The following is a 21,829-nucleotide window of genomic DNA, read 5'->3' as shown; positions in this document are numbered from 1 at the left end:
ATCACTCACCTAGAGCCAAACATCCTGGAATGTGAAGTCAAGTGAGCCTTAGAAAGCATCACTATGAACAAAGCTAGTGGAGGTGATGGAATTCCAGTTGAGCTCTTTCAAATCCTGAAAGATGATGCTGTGAAAGTGCTGCACTCAATATGCCAGCAAATTTGGAAAACTCAGCAGTGGCCACAGGACTGGAAAAGGTCAGTTTTCATTCCAATCCCAAAGAAAGGCAATGCCAAAGAATGCTCAAACTACCGCACAATTGCACTCATCTCACACGCTAGTAAAGTAATGCTCAAAATTCTCCAAGCCAGGCTTCAGCAATACGTGAACCATGAACTTCCTGATGTTCAAGCTGGTTTTAGAAAAGGCAGAGGAACCAGAGATCAAACTGCCAACATCTGCTGGATCATCGAAAAAGCAAGAGAGTTCCAGAAAAACATCTATTTCTGCTTTATTGACTATGCCAAAGCCTTTGACTGTGTGGATCACAATAAACTGTGGAAAATTCTGAAAGAGATGGGAATACCAGAGCACATGACCTGCCTCTTGAGAAATCTGTATGCAGGTCAGGAAGCAACTGGACATGGAACAACAGACTGGTTCCAAATAGGAAAAGGAGTACATCAAGGCTGTATATTGTCACCCTGCTTATTTAACTTATATGCAGAGTACATCATGAGAAACGCTGGGCTGGATGAAGCACAAGCTGGAATCAAGATTGCCGGGAGAAATATCAATAACCTCAGATATGCAGATGACATCACCCTTATAGCAGAAAGTGAAGAGGAACTCAAAAGCCTCTTGATGAAGGTGAAAGTGGAGAGGGAAAAAGTTGGCTTAAAGCTCAACATTCAGAAAATGAAGATCATGGCATCTGGTCCCATCATTTCATGGGAAATAGATGGGGAAACGGTGGAAACAGTGTCAGACTTTATTTTGGGGGGCTCCAAAATCACTGCAGATGGTGACTGCAGCCATGAAATTAAAAGACACTTACTCCTTGGAAGGAAAGTTATGACCAACCTAGATAGCATATTGAAAAGCAGAGACATTACTTTGCCAACAAAGGTCCGTCTAGTCAAGGCTATGGTTTTTCCTGTGGTCATGTATGGATGTGAGAGTTGGACTGTGAAGAAAGCTGAGTGCCAAAGAATTGATGCTTTTGAGCTGTGGTGTTGGAGAAGACTCTTGAGAGTCCCTTGGACTGCAAGGAGATCCAACCAGTCCATTCTGAAGGAGATCAGCCCTGGGATTTCTTTGGAGGGAATGATGCTGAAGCTGAAACTCCAGGACTTTGGCCACCTCATGTGAAGAGTTGACTCATTGGAAAAGACTCTGATGCTGGGAGGGATTGGGGGCAGGAAGAAAAGGGGACGACAGAGGATGAGATGTCTGGATGGCATCACCGACTCGATGGATGTAAGTTTGAGTGAACTCCGAGAGTTGGTGATGGTAGCGTGGCCTGGCGTGCTGCGATTCATGGGGTCGCAAAGAGTCAGACACGACTGAGCGACTGAAGGGAACTGAACTGAAAGAGGCTTCCTGTTTCTTCCGCCGTGTGAGAACATAGTGAAAAGACGGCTGCCTGTAAACAAGATACCAAATTTGCCAGCACATTGACTTGAACTTCCAGCATCCAGAACTGTTAAATATAAATGTATGTTGTTTATAAGCTATCCAATTTATGGTATTTTGTTACAGAAGCCTGAATGATGAAGTGTATGTTCTTCACCGATCTGCAAGTCCCACCTTCACCACCAGAAGCAACCATTAACGCTGATTTGTATTTATAATTCCTTTGCTTTTATTTAGACAGTATTTTACTATGTATATTTAAGCAACATATTGGACTTTTATTTTTTTTAATTTTATATAAATGACATTCTAACTTATGTATCTGTCTGTCACGTGCTTTTCCATTCAATATCATGTTGATATATGCCTGTGGTTTACTCATTTCACTGATATATATTATTCCACAGTATTTATGGATCTACTCTCCTAACCATGAAGATCTGGATTATTTTCAATTGTTCATGACTTTGAACAATGCTGCTATATAAAGTTCACCATCTATCTCCTGCTGCCATTGCACGAAAGTTACTCTAGACTACTGTACCAGTTTCCTATGGCTATAGTAACAAATTATCTCTAATTTAGATGTTCAGTGGCTTTGAACAACAGAAATGTATTACCCTAATGATCTGGAGGTCAGAAATCTGAAATGGGTCTCTTTAGGATAAAAGCAGGGCTGCATTACTTTCTGGAAGTTCTAGACTTTTCTAGCCTCTAGAGACTCTTTGCGGAGAAGGCAATGGCAACCCACTCCAGTACTCTTGCCTGGAGAATCCCATGGATGGCGGAGCCTGGTGGGCTGCAGTCCATGGGGTCCCGCAGAGTCGGACACGACTGAAGTGACTTAGCAGCAGCAGCAGCAGCAGCAGACAGAAACTGCTCACATTCCTTGGCTTACAGACCCTTCAAAGTCCACAATGACTGATCACTTTCTTCTGGTTTGACTCTTCTGCCTCATCTTCCACTGTTAAGTTTCCTTGTGATTATTGGGCTCACCTGGATAATCTAGGATAATCTCTTTATTTTGATATCAACTGATTGGCAACCTTAATCGTATCTGCACACTTAATTCTTCTTCGCCATGTGACCTAACATATTCACAGGTTCTGGGGATGAGGATGTGGACAGATATCCTGGGGTGGAGGGTGTTAGGCTCTGTCTACCACAGTATAAGCCTAGATGTTGAATTGCTGAATACTAGTTTATGGATCTTTCATTTTATATGATAATGTCAAATTATTTTCCAAAATAATCAGACTAATTTACAATCCAGCAAAATAAGAGTTCTGACTGTTCCATACCTCACAACACACTTCTTCAAACTATTAAAATTTTGCCAAACCATTGGGGATGAAACTGCATCTCAGGATTTGAATTTCTATTTTTCTAATATTGAGGTTGAATATTTTAATTTTTTAGCCATATGGGTTTCTTCTTCTGTGAAATGCCTGTTTTTATCCATTTGATTGTGAGCTTTTTTCTTGAGATTTGGATATTCTTTCTTCTTCTGGATATTACTACTTTGTCAGTTAAATATGCTGCAAGTATCTTCTGATTTGTATTATGTTCTGATGCAGCTAAGTTTCTAAATAATAAAATTAATTAAAATTTCTTCAATATTTTAATTTTATTTTTTAAAACTTTTTATATTGGAGTATAGCTAATTAACAATGTTGTGATAGTTTCAGATAGACAGCAAAGGAACTCAGCCATACATATACAAATATCCATTGTCCCACAAACTCCCTCCCATCCAGGCAATATTTTTCTTTATAAATTATATTTTTGTATCTTTCTAAGAAAATTTTTTATCCTGCTAGCATAAAGTCTCCTACGTTATCAATTAAAAATTTTAAGGTTTTTTTTTTTCATATTTATGTCTTCAATCCACCTGAAGTAGATGTTTTTTTATATGATGTGAGGCAAAGATCCAAGTGCATTGCATTTTTCCCCCAAGTGGTTAACCCATTATCACAATGCCAATTACACTTATCTGCAAGGCCACTTCCATCATATATTAAGTTCTCTCATATGCCAGGTCTGTTTCAGGGCTCTCTAATATACTTTGTGTCCATTTATCTCTCCCTATGCTTATATCAGAGAAGGCAATGGCAGCCCACTCCAGTACTCTTGCCTGGAAAATCCCATGGATGGAAGAGCCTGGTGGGCTGCAGTCCATGGGGTCGCTAAGAGTCGGACACAACTGAGCAACTTCACTTTCTCTTTTCACTTTCATGCATTGGATAAGGAAATGGCAACCCACTCCAGTGTTCTTGCCTGGAGAATCCCAGGGGCAGGAGAGCCTGGTGGGCTGACATCTATGGGGTCACACAGAGTCGGACACGACTGAAGTGACTTAGCAGCAGCAGCAGCATGCTTATATCACAGTGTCTTCAGTGCAATACCTTTGTAATACGTCTCATCATCTGATAAGACAAATGTCTATCACCCTTGATCTTCTTCCAGAGTACCTTAAATTTTATTTAACCTTTATATTTACCCAACACTTTGCTTTTTTCCTTTACTAACTTCAGTTTTTTTGCTCAGACTTTCTCAGATTGTTTCCCTTCTTGAAGATGTCCTAAGAGGTTCCTTTATTAAGAGGTCAGTGATGTTAAACTTTCTCAGTGTTTGTTTTCCTGAACTACCTCTATTTCATCCCCATCTTGAAAAACAGTTGTGACAGAGAAAATTAGTATTTCTCAAGTATCCACACAGTTCTCTTCATTTACCAATCTCTCGCAATTACTTTGGGACTTTGAGACTCATTCTGACCAAAGGACTGTGACTAGAAGTGATGTGTTTCACTTTCAGACAAAAGCAGATAGAACCTGTGCTCCTCCATGTCCCTCTTTCCCTCCTGAAATGAATGATGTTGTATGTCGTGTAGCTCTGAGTGATGCCACTACAGAAAGCAGAGCTTATGTCAGCCTGAGGCCCTGAGTGAGTGTGTGAAGCAGAAAATCCTCTGTCCTATACTGGATGCATAATATGAGCCAGAAACTTCTGTGTTAAGCCACAGAGGTTTCAGAGTTAATTTGTTACCATAGCATAATCTAACTTAATCTGGCCTATAGTTTTAAGGGGTGAAAGTGAAAGTGTTAGTCGTTCAGTCATGTCCGACTCTTTGCGACCCCATAGACTGTAGCCCACCAGGCTCCTCTATCCCTAGAATTCTCCAGGCAAGAATACTGGAATGGGTTACCATTCCCTTCTCCAGGGGATCTTCCCAACCCAAGGATTGAACTCAGGTCTCCTTCATTACAGGTACATTCTTTTTTTTTTTTTTTTTTGACTGTTTATTTTTTATTATTTTTTTTAAATTTTATTTTATTTTTAAACTTTACAATATTGTGTTAGTTTTGCCAAATATCGAAATGAATCCGCCACAGGTATACAAGTGTTCTCTCCTGAACCCTCCTCCCTCCTCCCTCTCCATACCATCCCTCTGGGTCGTCCCAGTGCACACAGGTACGTTCTTTACCATCTGAACCACTAGGGAAATAATTCTATATGAGTGATGCTATCCCTCAGGACATTTAAAAATATTTTCCTACAATCTTGTCTTTTCCACCTCTGTTGCTGAGAATTCAGCTGTCTTATTTTCATTTCTTTACTGGTAATCTGTATTTTTTTCTTTGACTAATTTTAATAGCTTCACTTTGTCTTAGACATTCTGAAGTTTCACAACAGTGTGTGTAGGTGTGTGTGTGTCTGCTTAAATTTATCTCACTGGGGATCCTTTGGGTGTTAGAATCTGTGGTTACTATCTTTCATCAATTGTAAAAATGTCTCATTGACGTGTCTTCACATATTGCCTTGTCTTTTCCTCTATTATCTCCTCTTGAAATTCTGGTTAGAGGCATACTGAACCTTCTCACTCTATCCTCCATAATTCTTAACATCTCTGTCAATCATCCAGCAATTATTTCTCTGTGCTGCATTCTGTGAAATGTCCTCCAATCTATACTCACCACACCCCTCCCATTGTCTCTTCAGTTGCAGGATCCTCTGCTGTTAATTCTTCCACTAGCCTTTTAATTTTAATCATTTCATTTTTCATGTCTAGAAGTTTTATTTTGTTCTTTTAAAAATATGATAGATACTTTGATATAGTCTCTTTCTCCATCTTCACATTTTAATTTCCTTTATAATTTATTTTAACATATTAAGCACACTCACTTACTTTAAAATGTATCCATGCATTTAAACAATGACATATATTTCATCACTCATGTTCAGCACTTCAGAGTAAGAGAACTCCTCCACATATTTTAACTTAATATTATTATTATCTGTAATTGCAGACACCTTCAAATATAAGAAACTTCCCACTGGATCCTTCCCTGCCCCTAGATATCGCATTCGCTGTGGACCCAGATCTCACTGTACAATGTTCATTGTTGTAGGTAAGTCACTGTCACCCCACGTCTGCTGTTTAGTGTGTCTTTCCCCTGTTGCTGAGTCTGTCTCCAGTTAACCATAGTTCTGCTGCAAATATCACAATTTTAATTCAGGGATCTGTAATTATTTCTCAGAGACCTACATCCTCCTTTTCATGTTTCTAGACAGCTGCTGGGTTTTGGAGAATGTCCAGAAGTTTGACCTTTGGATAAGGGGGTGAAATTGTACAAATTTTGCTTTCTTAATACCATCTGCCTGGGAATAAAATTCTCTGGACGGGGAAGAAATAAAGGAAGGAAGGAAGGAAGGAAGACAATTTTTGGAAAATCTGTATATATGTCCTTCCTACTATAGAGAATGTGAGACTGTATGCCAATGATGAGTTTCAATGATTATGGGTAGTTTCAACAGATAGCAGAGCTGCTATCCATTGTTATAAATCCTGGCTTATCAACTGTACTAAAATTAACCTGCATTTTTTTTTAACTGATTTATGGCTTGTAATCATGTGTCAGTCCAATTCTTGCAGTGAGGGACAGGTATCACCTCTTTTGTAAACTTTCTAGACTAAATTATAGCAATGTTCTTTGATTTCATGTGACAAAACAGATCCCACACTGTTAAAAACAAAAAATCCTGGACTTGTTTTCATGTACACACCAGGTATTTCCTACAGGTGTGATGGCCAGCATTACAGATGTAAATCTTAGGTATGACAATGTTCACAAGGAATATTTAGCTGGCACATATTTAAGGGTTTTTCATTTAAAGTATACGGACCCATTCTCAGTATCAGCACATAAAAACTACATTAGTCCCTTACCAAACCTTCTACTGTCCAACTGCTGGGTTGTACCCTGCAGGTCTGCAATTCTTGTACTTGCCCAGCTTCAAGACCAAACAAAGAGCCTGGAGTCAGCAACAGAGACATCAGTGGTTCCATGGATAGCAGATCTTACATGTCTGAAGTGGCAGGGGAGAGAAGTTACCGATTATAGGCTGGCTCACCGGTTACCAGGGAAACCTGCAGAGGAACACACCCTCCACTGCCCTTTGATGAACTATTAATGTGGAGATAGTTCTAATCTAAAGATTAGAACAGTTAACATCTGGGGCCAGGAGCAAGTGCATAAGCATTTACTGATTAGGCTCCATGACTGAGAGGGAAGGTTAGTCTTGTGAGTAGGGCATAGGTAAAGTAGGAACCTGTTGAGCAGGGTATACAAGAGCAAGAGGACAGCCATCCTGAGTGGTCTGGCCACACAACAATGTATACCAAAACTTGATTGAGAGAATAAGCATTTATAAACCATTGTTGAACTTATCTACAAAACAATCTATCTACAAAAGTTATTGTTGAACTTACCTACAAAACAAGCTTCCCTGATGGCTCAGTTGGTAAAGAGTCTGCCTGCAATGTGGGAGACCCAGGTTTGATCCCTGGATGGGGAAGATCCCTGGAGAAGGAAATGGCAGTATTCTTGCCTAGAAAATCCCATGGACAGAGGAGCCCATTGGGCTGCAGTCCATGGGGTTGCAAAGAGTCGGAAGCAACTGAGTAACTAACACTTCCACTTTCATAAAACAGTCAGATTCACAGATAGAGAGAACAGATTTGTAGTTGTCAAGGGCGGGAATGTGGGTGAGGGAAGAAAAGACCGGGAGTTTGGGATTAGCAGATGCAAACTATTGTTATACAGGATGGATAAACAACAAGATCCTACTTCATAGTACATGGAACTATATTCAATATCCTATAATAATTCTTCAAGAGATGGGAATACCAGACCACCTGATCTGCCTCTTGAGAAATTTGTATGCAGGTCAGGAAGCAACAGTTAGAACTGGACATGGAACAACAGACTGGTTCCAAATAGGAAAAGGAGTTCGTCAAGGCTGTATATTGTCACCCTGTTTATTTAACTTATATGCAGAGTACATCATAAGAAACGCTGGACTGGAAGAAACACAAGCTGGAATCAAGATTGCCGGGAGAAATATTAATAACCTCAGATATGCAGATGACACCACCCTTATGGCAGAAAGTGAAGAGGAACTCAAAAGCCTCTTGATGAAAGTGAAGGTGGAGAGTGAAAAAGTCGGCTTAAAGCTCAACATTCAGAAAATGAAGATCATGGCATCCAGTCCCATCACTTCATGGGAAATAGACGGGGAAACAGTGGAAACAGTGTCAGACTTTATTTTTCTGGGCTCCAAAATCACTGCAGATGGTGACTGCAGCCATGAAATTAAAAGACGCTTACTCCTTGGAAGGAAAGTTATGACCAACCTAGATAGCATATTGAAAAGCAGAGACATTACTTTGCCAACAAAGGTCTGCCTAGTCAAGGCTATGGTTTTTCCTGTGGTCATGTATGGATGTGAGAGTTGGACTGTGAAGAAGGCTGAGCGCCGAAGAATTGATGCTTTTGAACTGTGGTGTTGGAGAAGACTCTTGAGAGTCCCTTGGACTGCAAGGAGATCCAACCAGTCCATTCTGAAGGAGATCAGCCCTGGGATTTCTTTGGAAGGAATGATGCTAAAGCTGAAACTCCAGTACTTTGGCCACCTCATGCAAATAGTTGACTCATTGGAAAAGACCCTGATGCTGGGAGGGATTGGGGGCAGGAGGAGAAGGGGACGACAGAGGATGAGACGGCTGGATGGCCTCACTGACTCGATGGACGTGAGTCTCAGTGAACTCCAGGAGTCGGTGATGGACAGGGAGGCCTGGCGTGCTGCGATTCATGGGGTCGCAAAGAGTCGGACACGACTGAGCAACTGATCTGATCTGATCTGATCTGATAATAAGCTATCATCAGCTCCTTATAGCAAAATTCAGGCTAAAAGAAAAGAAAGTGGGGAAAACCAGTAGGCCATTCAGGTATGACCTAAATCAAATCCCTCATGGTATACAGTGCAGATGATGAATAGATTCAAGGGATTAGATCTGGTAGACAGAGTGCCTGAAGAACTATGGACACAGGTAACACTATACAAGAGTCAGTGAACAAACCATCCCAAAGAAAAAGAAATGCAAGAAGGCAAAGTCATTGTCTGAAGAGGCTTTACAAACAGCTGAGAAAAGAAGAGAAGTAAAAAGCAGAGGACAAAGGGAAAGAGGTACCCAATGAATGCAGAGATCCAGAGAAAAGCTAGGAGAGATAAGAAGGCCTTCTTCCATGAATAATGCAAAGAAATAGAGAAAAACAATAGAATGGGAAAGACTAGAGATCTCTTCAAGAAAACTGGATATATCAAAGGAACATTTCATGCAAGGATGGGCATGATAAAGGACAGAAACAGTAAAGACTTAACAGAGGCAGAAGAAGATGCAGCAAGAATACATAGAAGAACTGTACGAAAAAGTTGTTGATGACCTGGATAACCATGACGGTGTGGTCACTCACCTAGAGCCAGACATCCTGGAAATGAAGTCAAGTGGGCCTCAGGAAGCGTTACTATCAGTAAAGCTAGTGGAAGTGACAGAATTCCAGCTGAACAATTTAAAATACTAAAAGATAATGGTGTTAAAATGCTGGACTCAATATGTCAGGAACTTGGAAAACCCAGCGGTGGCCACAGGTCTAAAAAAAGATCAGTTTTCATCCCAGTTCTAAAGAAGGGCAGTGCTAAAGAATGTTCAAACTACTGGACAATTGGGCTTACTTCCCATGCTAGTAAGGTTATGTTTGAAATCCTTCAAGCTAGGTTTCAGCAGTACTTGAATTGAGAATTTTCAGATATGCAAGCTAGGCTTAGAAAAAGCAGAGGAACCAGATCTGTTTGCAATCAAATTGCAAACATCAGCTGGATCATAGAAAAAGCAAGGGGATTCCAGAAAAATATTAATATCTGTTTCATCGACTATGCTAAAGCCTTTGATTGTGCTGATCACAAAAGAAAACCATGAAAAATTATTAAAGAGATGGGAATACCAGATCATCTTACCTGTCTCCTGAGATCCCATATGCGGGTTAAGAAGCAACAGTTAGCGCCTTACATGGAACAAATGACTGGTTCAAAATTGGGAAAGGAGTATGACAAAGCTGTATATTGTCACCCTGTTTATTTAACTTAAATGCAGAGTACATCACGTGAAATGCCAGACTAGATGAGTTACAAACTGGAATCAAGATTGTTGGGAGAAATATCAACAGCCTCAGATATGCAGATGATACCACTTTAATGGCAGAAAGTGAAGAGGAACTAAAGAGCCTCTTGATGAAAGTGAAAGAGGAGAGTGAAAAAGCTGGCTTAAAACTCAACTTTTAGAAAACTAAGATCATGGCATCTGGTCCCATCACTTCATGGCAAATAGAAAGGGAAAAAATGGAAGCAGTGACAGATTTTCTCTTCTTGGGCTCCAAAATCACTGCAGATGGTGATTGCAGCCATGAAATTAGAAGACTCTTGCTTCTTGGAAGGAAGGCTATGACAAACCTAGACTGCATTATTAAAAAGCAAAGGCATCCCTTTGCTGAGAAATGTCTGTATAGTCGAAGCAATTGTCTTTCCAGTAACCATGAATGGATGTGAGAGTTGGACCATAAAGAAGGCTGAGCGCCGAAGAATTGATGCTTTTAAATTGTAGTGCTGGAGAAGACTCTTGAGACAGCAAGAATATCAAACCAGTCAATCCTAAGGGAAGTCAACCCTGAATACTCACTGGTAAGACTGATGTTGAAAATGAAGCTCCAATACTTTGGCCACCTGACACGAATAGCCAACTCATTGGAAAAGACCTTGATGCTGGTAAAAGGAGAACAGCGGGACACAGGATGAGACGGTTGGATAATATCACAGATTCAATGGACATGAACTTGGGAAAACTCTGGGAGATTGTGAGGGACAGGGAGGCCTGGCATGCTGCAGTCCATGGGCTCACAAAGAGTCAGACATGACTTAGAGACTGAACAACAACAACAACAAAACATAATGGAAAGGAATTTGAAAAAGAATATATATATCCATGTATAACAATTACTTTGCTGTACAGCAAAAATTAACACAATGTAAATCAATTATACTTCAATAAAATACATTAAATAAATTAAATATTGTCAAAAGAAATACAGTTTATCATATTAGTTTCTTAAGGCAGTCATAATAAAGGACCACAAACTTTATGAAAACAAGAGAAATAAATTCTTTCACAATCTGGAGGCCAGGGGTCTGACATCAAGTTGTAACAGAGTCAAGTTCCCTTTGGAGTGTCTAGAGGAGTTTCCTGCCTTGCCCCTCCCAGCATCTTGTAGCCCTAGATGGTCCTTGGCTTGAGGCAGCACAACTCCCATCTTCAACACCCTCTTTCCCTCTGTGTCTCTGTGTCTTCACATAGTCTCTCCTTTCTCTGTGTCTTGCTTTGGGTGCTCAGTTGCTCAGTCATGTCCGACTCTTTGTAACCCCATGGACTGTAGCCCACCAGGCTCCTCTGTCATGGGATTCTCCAGAGAAGAATACTGGAGTAGGTTGCCATGACCTCCTCCAGGGGATCTTTCTGACCGAGAGATCAAGCCCAAGTCTCCTGCACTGACAGACAGATTCTCTACCAATGAGCCACTCAGGAAGGCCTTTCTCTGTGTCTTACTTCTTCTTATGAGAACACCAGTCTTACAGAAGTACGGCTCTCCTCCTACTCCAGGATGACTTCATCTTAACTAATTATACCTGAGATTACTCTGTTTCCAAATAAGTCACATTCTATGATGCCGGGGATTAGGACTTCAACATACCCTTCACAAGGACACAATTCAGTCCAGGAAGACCATTTATTCCTCCAAAGAGGAATATCTTTCAACAAGCTTGGGTTATGTTGTCTTAGAGCCACTGGGATTTGTTTTCTCTGGATTATTTTAGATGCCAGGTTTTCAGTTTTCATTAAGCAATGCTGTAAGAAATGGCTTAAAGAGCGACACAGTTGTACTTACTAATCAAAGTCATTAGGAACACTGCTCCATTTTTTTTTTTCAGAACTCAGTGTGACAAAATATTTCCATCTCACTGACTTATTAGTTTTCTTTTAGAGTCAATGGGAATCATATATTTAATTATGTGGATTATTTTTTTCTTGCTTTGGTTGCCAGGAAACTTAAAGATTTGGTCATAACTTAATTTTAATAACTTTGTAGGATGCTGCATCTACCTATCTGTATTTTTATTTCTCCTCTGGTGTTGATATTTTATTTACATTTGGATGTTAAATTATTTTTAACATTACTTTTTATATTATTAAAAGTTACTTGAATACTTTGTTTAAAAATGTAGGTAATAGGTAGAAAAAAAAAGTAAATTCCCCTTTATCTCTCTCTGCCTCTCTTTCTTTGTCATCCACAGTAGATTTCCCTGTTGTTCAGCTGATCCATCACTGAATGGCTAATCAAAGATTATAAGCCATCAACATTCTATATTCCAGTTTACTTTTTAAGTGGATGATTCACAGGTAAACAGGGAGAGGGGGCAAGACAATGACTCACTTTATTTTTGAGCAATAATTTAGATCTCACTGACGTCATTCAAAGATTTTTTTGAAAGTCCCCCCCCAAAAAGCATCAGATGTATCACTGAAAATCACACTAAAAACACCAAGAAGTAAACTTAAACTGAAGACAATTGAACTTGGAGGATAAGTTATTGAAAAAAAATCACACAGAATTTAGCAGAATATTATTTAGAAAGAAAGTAATCACCAATAAGATGAAAGATGTGGACAAGAAACAATGGAGAACTGACATATGAATGACTCTTGTCTTTGAAGATGTGAATGAATAAATGGAACTGTAAAAATTTACATAACAGAAGAATTTTCTGAAATAAAGGAGATCTTGAAATTACACTTTGAAAGGGCTCACCACATTCCAAGAAAATTTAATAAAAGCTTTTTTCTAAAACTTCAGGGACTGAAGAAAAAAATCCTACAGTAATCTAGGCAGAGGGAAAAAGGTCACCTTCAAAAAAAAGAGAAATCATATGCTTAGAAGAAAAAATGTAGAAAACATATACCAAACATTTAATATAAATTACTCTAGAAATGGATTTATTAGGAATTTTTACTTTCTATTATTAATTTCTGATTGTTTTAATTTTTACCACATAGTTTGTCTTCATAATGAATAAAAATTTTAAACATTTCTTTCTTTAGAATCTTCCTGATTAATTCCATTGTCTTTCTTGCCTTTCTTAGGGGAAGAACTGTTCCACCTTCCTTCCAAGAATAAACATCTCATAGTTCCATCACTCTATAAACACAGTTGTCTCCTGTCCCTAAGCCTAGAGCAGACTCCCAGTTCCCACCTGAAGTCTCGTTACAACAAAGCTCCAAACATCCCCTAATGTGTCTCGATCTTCCAGCTTCCCCAATCCTGAAACTCTTCTACAGTGTCCTGGAATTCAAGAGTCCTCACTCACATCACTTTTCATTGCTACCACTCTGGTTCAAGCCACTATTATTTCTTGCCTCCATTACTGCAATAGCTTCTGGCATATCCACCATTGTTCTGTGATTTGTCCTAGAGAGAGAAGCCAGAGTAACCCTTTAAAAATATGCCTGACCATATTATTGTTCCACCCAAAAGTCTACAGTAGCTTTCCATTCCATTCAGCATGAAAAGCAAAGGGCTTGTAAAGTCCTCCACCCTTCATCCCCTGTTCCAACTCAGTGGTCATCCTCAGTTCTCCTGCTTCTCACCCACAACTCTCTCTAACCCAGACACACTGGCATCCTTGCTATGTCTTGAAAACTCCAGACACATACTCACCCTGTTATTCAGTCACTCAGTCATGTCTGACTCTGCAACCCCATGGACTGTAGATTTCCAGGCCTCCCTATCCCTCACAATCTCCTGGAGCTTGCTCAAACTCATGCCCATTGAGTTGGTGATGGCATCCAACCATCTCATCCTCTGTTGTTGCCCCTTCTCCTCCTGCCTTCAATCTTTCCCAGCATCAGGGTCTTGTCAAATGAGTTGGCTCTTCACATCAGGTGGCCAAAGTATTGGAGTTTCAGCTTCAGCATCAGTCCTTCCAATGAATATTTAGGACTGATTTCCTTTAGGACGGACTGGTTTGAGCTCCTTGCAATCCAATGGACTCTCAAGAGCCTTCTCTGGCACCACAGTTCAAAAGTATCAATTATTCGGTGCTCAGCTTTCTTTATGATCCAACTTTCACATCAATACACAACTACTGGAAAAACTATAGCTTTGACAAAACGGACTTTTGTTGGCAAAGTAATGTCTCTGCTTTTTAACATGCTGTCTAGGTTTGTCATAGTTTTTCTTCCAAGGAGCAAGTGTCTTTTAAATTCATGGTTGCAGTCACCATCTACGGTTATTTTGGAGCCCAAGAAAATAAAGTCTGTCACTGTGTCCATTGTTTCCCCATTTATTTGTGTGAAGTAATAGGACCAGATGCCATGATCTTAGTTTTTTTAATGTTTTCTAAAGATTTTTAGTTTTTTAAACCAGTTTTTTCACTCTCCTCTTTCACCTTCATCAAGAGGCTCTTTAGTTCCTCTTCTCTTTCTGCCATAAGACTGGTATCATTTGCATATCTGAAGTTATTGACAGTTCTCCCGGCAATCTTGATTCCAGCTTGTGCTTCATCCAGCCCTGCATTTTGCATGATGTACTCTACATAAAAATTAAGCAAGCAGGGTGACAGTATACAGCCTGCTGTACTCCCTTCCCAATTTTGAACCAGTCTGTTGTTCCATGTCCAGTTCTAGCTGTTGCTTCTTGACCTGCATACAGGTTTCACAGGAGGCAGGAAAGGTGGTCTGGTATTCCTATCTTTATGCCTCACTCTTCTCTCTCTGAAATGTTTTTCCCTCAAAAATCCACAAGGCCACTCTTTTACCAACACCCATTCTTCCTCTGAAAGTCACCTTCTCGATAAAATTTACTATACTTAACATTTCAACCCACATTCTCTCCTGTATTCTCAGTCTCCTTTGTGTGCATGCTAGGTCACTTCAGTCATGTCTGACTCTGCGACTCTATGGACTGTAGCCCACGGGGCTCCTCTGTCCATGGGATTCTCCAGACAAGAATACTGGAGTGGGTTACCATGCCCTCCTCCCGGGGATCTTCCAGACCCAGGGACTGAACCCAAGTCTCTTATGTCTCCTGCATTGACAGGTGGATTCTTTACCACTAGGGCCACCTGGGAGCCCCAAGCTGCTTTATCCTGCTTATTTTTTAATAACACTTGTCACTTTCTAATATATAGAATTTATTTAGTTTATATTTATCAATTATTGTCTATCTCTCCCCCACACACATTAGAATGTAAGCTCCACAAGGCACTAAAATTTTATGTTTTATTTATTGATGCATCTCAAGTATCTATTAATAGAATGATGCCTAGTACATAGCAGTCACTCAAAAGATATCCGTTGACTGAAAAAAATGGTTCACAGCCTTGTGAAACCTAATGCACCCTTTAACAAGAAATATGGGTTAATATCCTCTAACACTGTGAAAGGGAAGTCATAAGCTACCTACATATGTAGTTTTTTAAAAATTCAAATACTGAAAGGAAAATATAAACATGTGGTTCAATGTGGAACGACTCAGGTATCCCTAAACTAAAAGAACCAATGAAGCAGTCAGATGCTTGCATCCATCCGTAGAATCTTCATGAAATGGATAGCACAAAATGAACTATATAGCTGATTCTAAGTCCAGGAATGGCACTGTCATTTCACTATGTGAAAAACAGTTTATGTTTATATATAAAATAGATTCTAGACTCACATAAATATAAACAGCTTTTTCATCTACACGAATGAGGAGCAGGACAATCAATTCACACAGGATGTGGGACAATTCTTTGCTGAGCAGGATTGTCCTGGGCATTGCAAGATATCCAGTGTCATTGTCCAACCAACTACGTTCCAGGAGTTCCCTACCTACAATCACTGGAACAAGCAAAATCACTCTGGTGAATTTCCAAACCAACTCCTGGAGGTACTTTCAGCCCAAGAGATCTTGATCTGTAAGTCCAGGGACCTTTGACAAGCTTCTCCTCATTTCTCTTTCCTGCATCTTTCCCTTTCCCCTCCCCCAGTTCCTGCCTGGTGTCATAGTCTCACTCCTCCCCTCCCCCTGCCCTCCTCTGCTGACCTTTTTCCTCTCCACATGATCTTCAACTAAGTCTCAGAGTTCTGTTTCTACACATGGTATCCAAAGTCACACTTCCAACTGCCACTTTGTCACTGAGACACAGAAAGCCTCCAGTTATACGTGTCCAAAGTCAGTCATCTTCCTACAAAACCCGTTATTCCCTCAGTTGTACCTATTTATGTGAATAACATCATCCCCTTAATCTAGAAAGGACAACCATCTTTGTCTCCTACTCCTCACTCCTGAATCCAGTTGATTGTACTGTTCTGTCCATTTGCCCGCTGAGGTGTCCCATATTTGCTTCCTTTTTTATCACTAGTTCAAACTCTCATCACCTATAACTTAGAATATTGTCACAGCCTCCTAACTAGTACTTCTACGCCAATTTATCTTTTGATACATCCACAAAAGGAGTTTATCCAGAAAATATTAATATCTATTAATAATATTATTTATACTTAGCTTTAGGAACTTCCCTGGCAGCTCAGTGGTAAAGAATTAGCCTGCAATGCAGGAGATGTGGGTCAGGAAGATTCCCTGGAGTAGGAAATGGCAACCCACTCCAGTATTCTTGCCTGGAAAGTCCCATGGACAGAGGAGACTGACCAGCTACAGTCCATGGGGACACAAAGAGTTGGACACGACTGAGCAACTAAGCGCGCAAGCGCGCGCGCACACACACACACACACACACACACACACACAGTACTTGGCATATCATAAACATTCAATTATAATGTTTAATTGAGTGTTCATTATATGCCAGGCATTACACTAAATGCTTCTCGCTTTTAGTCTGCACAGCCACATGACAAAATAGGAGTGATTCATTATTCATAGTAGGAATTATTATTATTTAAAATTTAAAGATGAAAAAGAGGCTTGAGGAGGTTAAACAACTTACCTAAGGTCACAGAACTAGCTCCAAAGCAAGATTCTAGGTCTATCTGGCTTCTAAAAAATCCCTCATTTTGCTTTTTTTTTTCATTTTAATTTTTTGGATACAACTTTCTCATATTGTCTCTAGCCTAATCACTACCTCCTATTCAGTCTCTGCATCTGTGCCACCTGCCTTTTCCTTCCCCCTCCATTCTTCCAGTCCATAGGTTCTTCTTTTGGTTTCACTTATTTCCATATTTAGTAAAGATTTATTATCAGCTCTTTCAAGGAAGTCCTTCACAGCAGGCTCCCCTCTTTCATTGCGCCCACCACATCTGACACAGCCTCCTCCCTACGCTCTCTTCCCAGCTGCTAAGAAAAGGGGTGGAGGAAAAAAAGAATTGTGCTGGGGGGTCGGGTGGGGGCGGGGAGGGCGAAGGGTGGGAGGGGGAGGACGAAGGGTGGGGGGACCCCCAACCTCCGGAAGTGCGAATACAAAAGACTCCTTGCATTTTTGAGTTTTCCTCCGCGTATCTGTGTTGCTTTCTGGTTCTAATAAAATGAACTAAGTCAGTAAAAAGTGCTTTGTAAACTGTAAAGTGCTGTCCAAATGTAATGGGCAATTACTCACTCTCCCTTTGCATGCCCAAGGCTTCAACTGAGTGAGCCACACAATAGGTGTTCCAAGCAGAGGATGCCACTCGTGTGTTTGGGTAAAAGGAGTAACGCTCTAATGTGGACTTGGCCCGAGGAAATCTCTGCTTGTCATAACTGCCAAACCCCAGCTCAAAACTTCATCAGAATTGCCACGTGCGAATAAGACAGGAAGAAAAGGGTATTAGCCTGAAAACTCCCTGTTTAAAAATCTCTTTCGGAGTGTTTCACACCTCCAGCTCCCAGGAAGTTTTAAGTTCTTGCAAATGTCCTCCCTTTACCTTCTTAGCGCCCCGGCCCCATGCCTTCCCTCCCGGGCCTCTCAGCTTCCTCGCCGACCCAGCCCTCGGACCCTCGCCCCGAGGGCGGAGACTACAAGTCCCGGCGTGCCCCGCGCGCCCGGCCGGGTGCACTGGGGCTGGGCGCGTGGCGACCGGCGAGCTCTGCACCGGGGAAAGCCTCCCGGCGCTGGCCATGCGGGGAGGTAAGTAATCGCTCGTGCTACGAGGGCACTGGGAACGCGCCCGTCCTACCCCACCCTGTCCAGGATGGAAGGAAACGAAGAAAGCCACGAGAAAAACTGCCCTGCCCTCCCTCGTCTCTGCTGTGTGTCCGGTGCTCCTGCAGCTTGTTGTACCCCCCGAGTGTGTTATCTGTCACCCCGGAGTGGAAGTGGGGGCAGAAGCGTGCCCGGCCCCGTGGAGCGCTGCGGCTCCCTGGGGGCTGCAGGGCGGAGCTAGCAGGAGGGGACCAGGAGATGGCAAGGCTCGGCTGGGCGCTCACCGAGCGCCACACCTCCCTACTCCCTTTCCAAAGATGAGTTCGCCTGGGGAGCCCCCAGTCCCAAAGACAAACGATTTCTTCTTGAAAACCTTAGCCAGAAACTTTCCCCTCTGTCACCAGTGCCACAAGCGAGTCGTTTGGCTGTCGGACGTGACCGCTGATTCAAGAGTCTCTCCGGCATCCCCTCTCCTGCCCTATGTTCTGCCCCCACCGCCCCCTCTCCAGGCCCTCCTCAGTTTCCCCTAGAGACCCTCTAGGGCCCTGCTGAGCTCGGCCCTCCCTTCGGCGACTTCTTGAGATGACTTCTGCAGCGCTGTGTACCCAGGTCTGCGCTCGGCGATTCGGGCTGGAGACGCCTGCGGGCGGATACCTGGAGGCAAGGCAGGGAGGATGGTTCCCCCGGGAGGGTGCTTGCTCACTGGGGGATGAGAGATCAATAAAAGAAGCCGATTGAGGCACCAGTTTCCCATCCTTCCTGACCCATCTCCCTTCCTATCTGAGCCCATTTCCAAGTGTCCCCGAAAGTACTGCTCCGAAATTTCAGCACGAGGACTTCTGAAGTTACTTTAGCACATCCCATGATATCCTGGATTAGAGGGTCTTGTTGGTTTGCATCTCTATCTCTCACTCCCCTTACACACACAGACACAAACACAATGCATACTGCACATTCTGCAGACACACGAATACCACGACACTATGCACACCACAAACACACACATATACCACAGGTACAACACCCACACATATTACACAGCATACGCTTATCACACATACTGCATTTAAGCTATGCCCTACACACACAGCAGACACCACACTACACACAAATAGACTTAATTTTTATTAGCAGAGGGTTAATATCACTTTGTGGAGGGAGTGAGGAGGAAGTGGTTGAGTACTAATATAGATGCTTATACCCACAAATGTCAGTTTACTCCAAAATTAGAAATTAGCTGATGAATGAAACCTCCTGTTGTCAGGATATGTGGCTCATTTTTTATAAAATGGGATTGATTTTTCACAACACCTTCTGAAACCCACACCCTTGTCTAACAGGCAAATTTTGATCACAACAGGCAAGACAGTAAGGGATGTCCTCTTCTATACGTAGGAAGAAATTCTTAGAGGAACAGAATCCTTTCTCCTGTGAGGGTGTCTGAGAGTCAGTATAACTACACATGCTTTGCCTCTCTCCTTTCAAGAGTGGTGGGCTGAACCTAGTATTGTTCTAAGCACTGCCATGACAGTGCTGTCAGGGTACTCTCTTCTCTATCCCTTGCCCCCAGGACTCACAGCCCAGCCCCCTTCCATTTGAATTTAGTTGGAAAACAGTTTAGACACCTCAGATCAACTTCAAAAGCATTATGGAATCTGTTGGTGAAAGAGTCCTCTGTCTCCAGAATAGTTCATCATTTTGATCATTGGTGACAAAACAAACCAAGAAAAAAACCCACTTGTTTGAGCTGTGCTCAAAAAATAGTACTCAAAAATAAAAGAATATTTAGAAGTCTGCCCTAAATTATTATTTACTCTTTCAAGGGGGGCAATGGCAAAGATGTGCAGAGAGAGCATTTGAAATTTTTCTCAGTGATGATCTTCCAAGAAGTTGAAAATTTCTAATACCATTCCTGCAAGAAGTAAGGGGAAGAAAATTGACTTTGAAATTCAGACTGCAAATTTAGATCATAGTTGCTGATTTTCTAGTACCCTTAAAAATTGCTAAAGAAAAGAGAGACCAGCAGCTTTTTCCTCAGTTCTGCCCACTCTATACAGTATTTCAGCAGGAGATGACTTTTTCTAGGATCCTTCTGCCCTACCTTGAGAGATTTTGTTGACATCTTGACCTAAAAGTGTGCAAATATTGATTGTTTATTTCAGTGACAACCATTTATGTTCCTAGTTATATACAGTATGTTTGTGGAATGGGAATGTTTCCCTTGAGCAGTAGTTCCTAGTCAAGCAAGAGAACTGTAAGATTGATCAGGGTAACTTAATCAAAAGATCATGCCTGGCCTTTATTCTACCTTCCCCTTTCCTGAACTGGGACTTAGGATGGTGGAAGATACTATGAATTTGGGGGTTGGCACAAATCCTTTTTTTCATATGTAATTAATAAAGTAGCAGGTGCTCATAGAAAAGAAATGTTGAATTTGTTGAATTATGCTTTTTACGCAACTGGGGAAATCTGGTAAAATGAAACCTCCCAGACTAATTGTTTTTGTTTCGTAGAATAAAGTTTGTTTTATTTTGAGTTTTTGGCTGACTTCATCTGGTAGGATGAATGCCAAAATTAAAGAATGTGGGCGTCCTCAAGCGATCTGGTCATCTCCTTTGCATCCTCTCTGAAATATGTTACTTCCTGCATAATGAAGTAAAAGGATTTTCTGCTGGGCAGTACTTTCCTTATTCTCACAAAGAGCTTGAAAGCCAGCCCTGGGAATTTTGTCAGCAAAAGAGTAACACAGGACTGCAGCTTCTGGGTGTTCACTGAATATAGCCCATAGGCACTGGACTTTCTCTTATTTTTTCTCCCACAGAGAAGAAAAAAAATAGTTTGACACATGACATTCATGCTCAAAACAGCAAAGACATATGATACAGAAACAAGGAGGGGGAGGGAGAAAATAATAGCCTCTTGATACAGTTTGTTTTCCTTTGATCAAGACAGGTGCAGAGAGAATTCTGCAGCTTGGGGACTTGTGATTCATTCACTTCCACTAATTGTGCTGAAGGTAGTTAGCAAAAGTGAACAGGCACACTGTAGCTTTAAAAAGTCAGCCATGAACCAGAAGGCAGTTGGTGCAGCTTGTGTGTGATTCCTAACGTCATGTTGGCTGAGAGCCAGCCTGGTTTTATTTCACTGTGTCAAATTGTACCTCCTTATTGAATTCCTTTGCCAGCCTACTTTGTGAAAGAAAACACTGGGGTTTCTTTGGCTGTTCTTGATAAGCCTATAAAAAAATGACATGTTTTAGTTGCTTCTAGGTAGGTTTTCTTTTTACTCTTCCACAAGAAAAGAAAATAATAATAATAAGACAATGTAGTGTGGTGTTGCAGAGTATCATTGTGAGTGTTTTGTTTTGTTTTGTTTCTGAGATGCTTAGAAAATGGTGAATGTGTAACAGTTTCCAACTGAAGTGAAATCATTCTTTTGGCATGGAGCAAGCAGCACTATCTTCTGTCTACTCTGTAACGGTGTGTGGATGTATGTTAATATCTAGATGTATATTAAATGTTGGATTTCTCTATGAATGATCTAAGTGGTGTAGTGACTGGAAGTTTGTGTGTGTGTGGTATGTGTGTGTGTGTGTATATCAGCAGTGAAGATTATCCCACACTTAACAGTATTATTTGTTAATCATCTACTTCAGTAACAGTGATAAAATCTTGTGAATATACTAAATGATGCA

At 41.2% G+C, this 21,829-nt stretch overlaps 1 protein-coding gene across 2 annotated transcripts in view; it reads left to right on the top strand.

Annotated features, from left to right (window-relative positions):
- Positions 1 to 18,033: 18,033 nt before the first annotated feature.
- The window catches only part of SAMD13 (sterile alpha motif domain containing 13), a 52,830-nt gene continuing 49,034 nt past the window's right edge, over positions 18,034 to 21,829 (top strand). For both annotated transcript variants that reach the window (XM_005887420.2, XM_070364421.1), the window contains exon 1: positions 18,034 to 18,120. In XM_005887420.2, the coding sequence (XP_005887482.1) occupies positions 18,111 to 18,120 (10 nt within the window). In that variant the 5' untranslated portion in view covers positions 18,034 to 18,110. The remainder of the gene's footprint in view (positions 18,121 to 21,829) is intronic.

This window comes from Bos mutus, chromosome 3 (assembly GCF_027580195.1).
Source record: "Bos mutus isolate GX-2022 chromosome 3, NWIPB_WYAK_1.1, whole genome shotgun sequence".
Classification (NCBI taxonomy): Eukaryota; Metazoa; Chordata; class Mammalia; order Artiodactyla; family Bovidae; genus Bos; species Bos mutus.
This window is presented reverse-complemented; position numbering and strand designations above follow the sequence as displayed.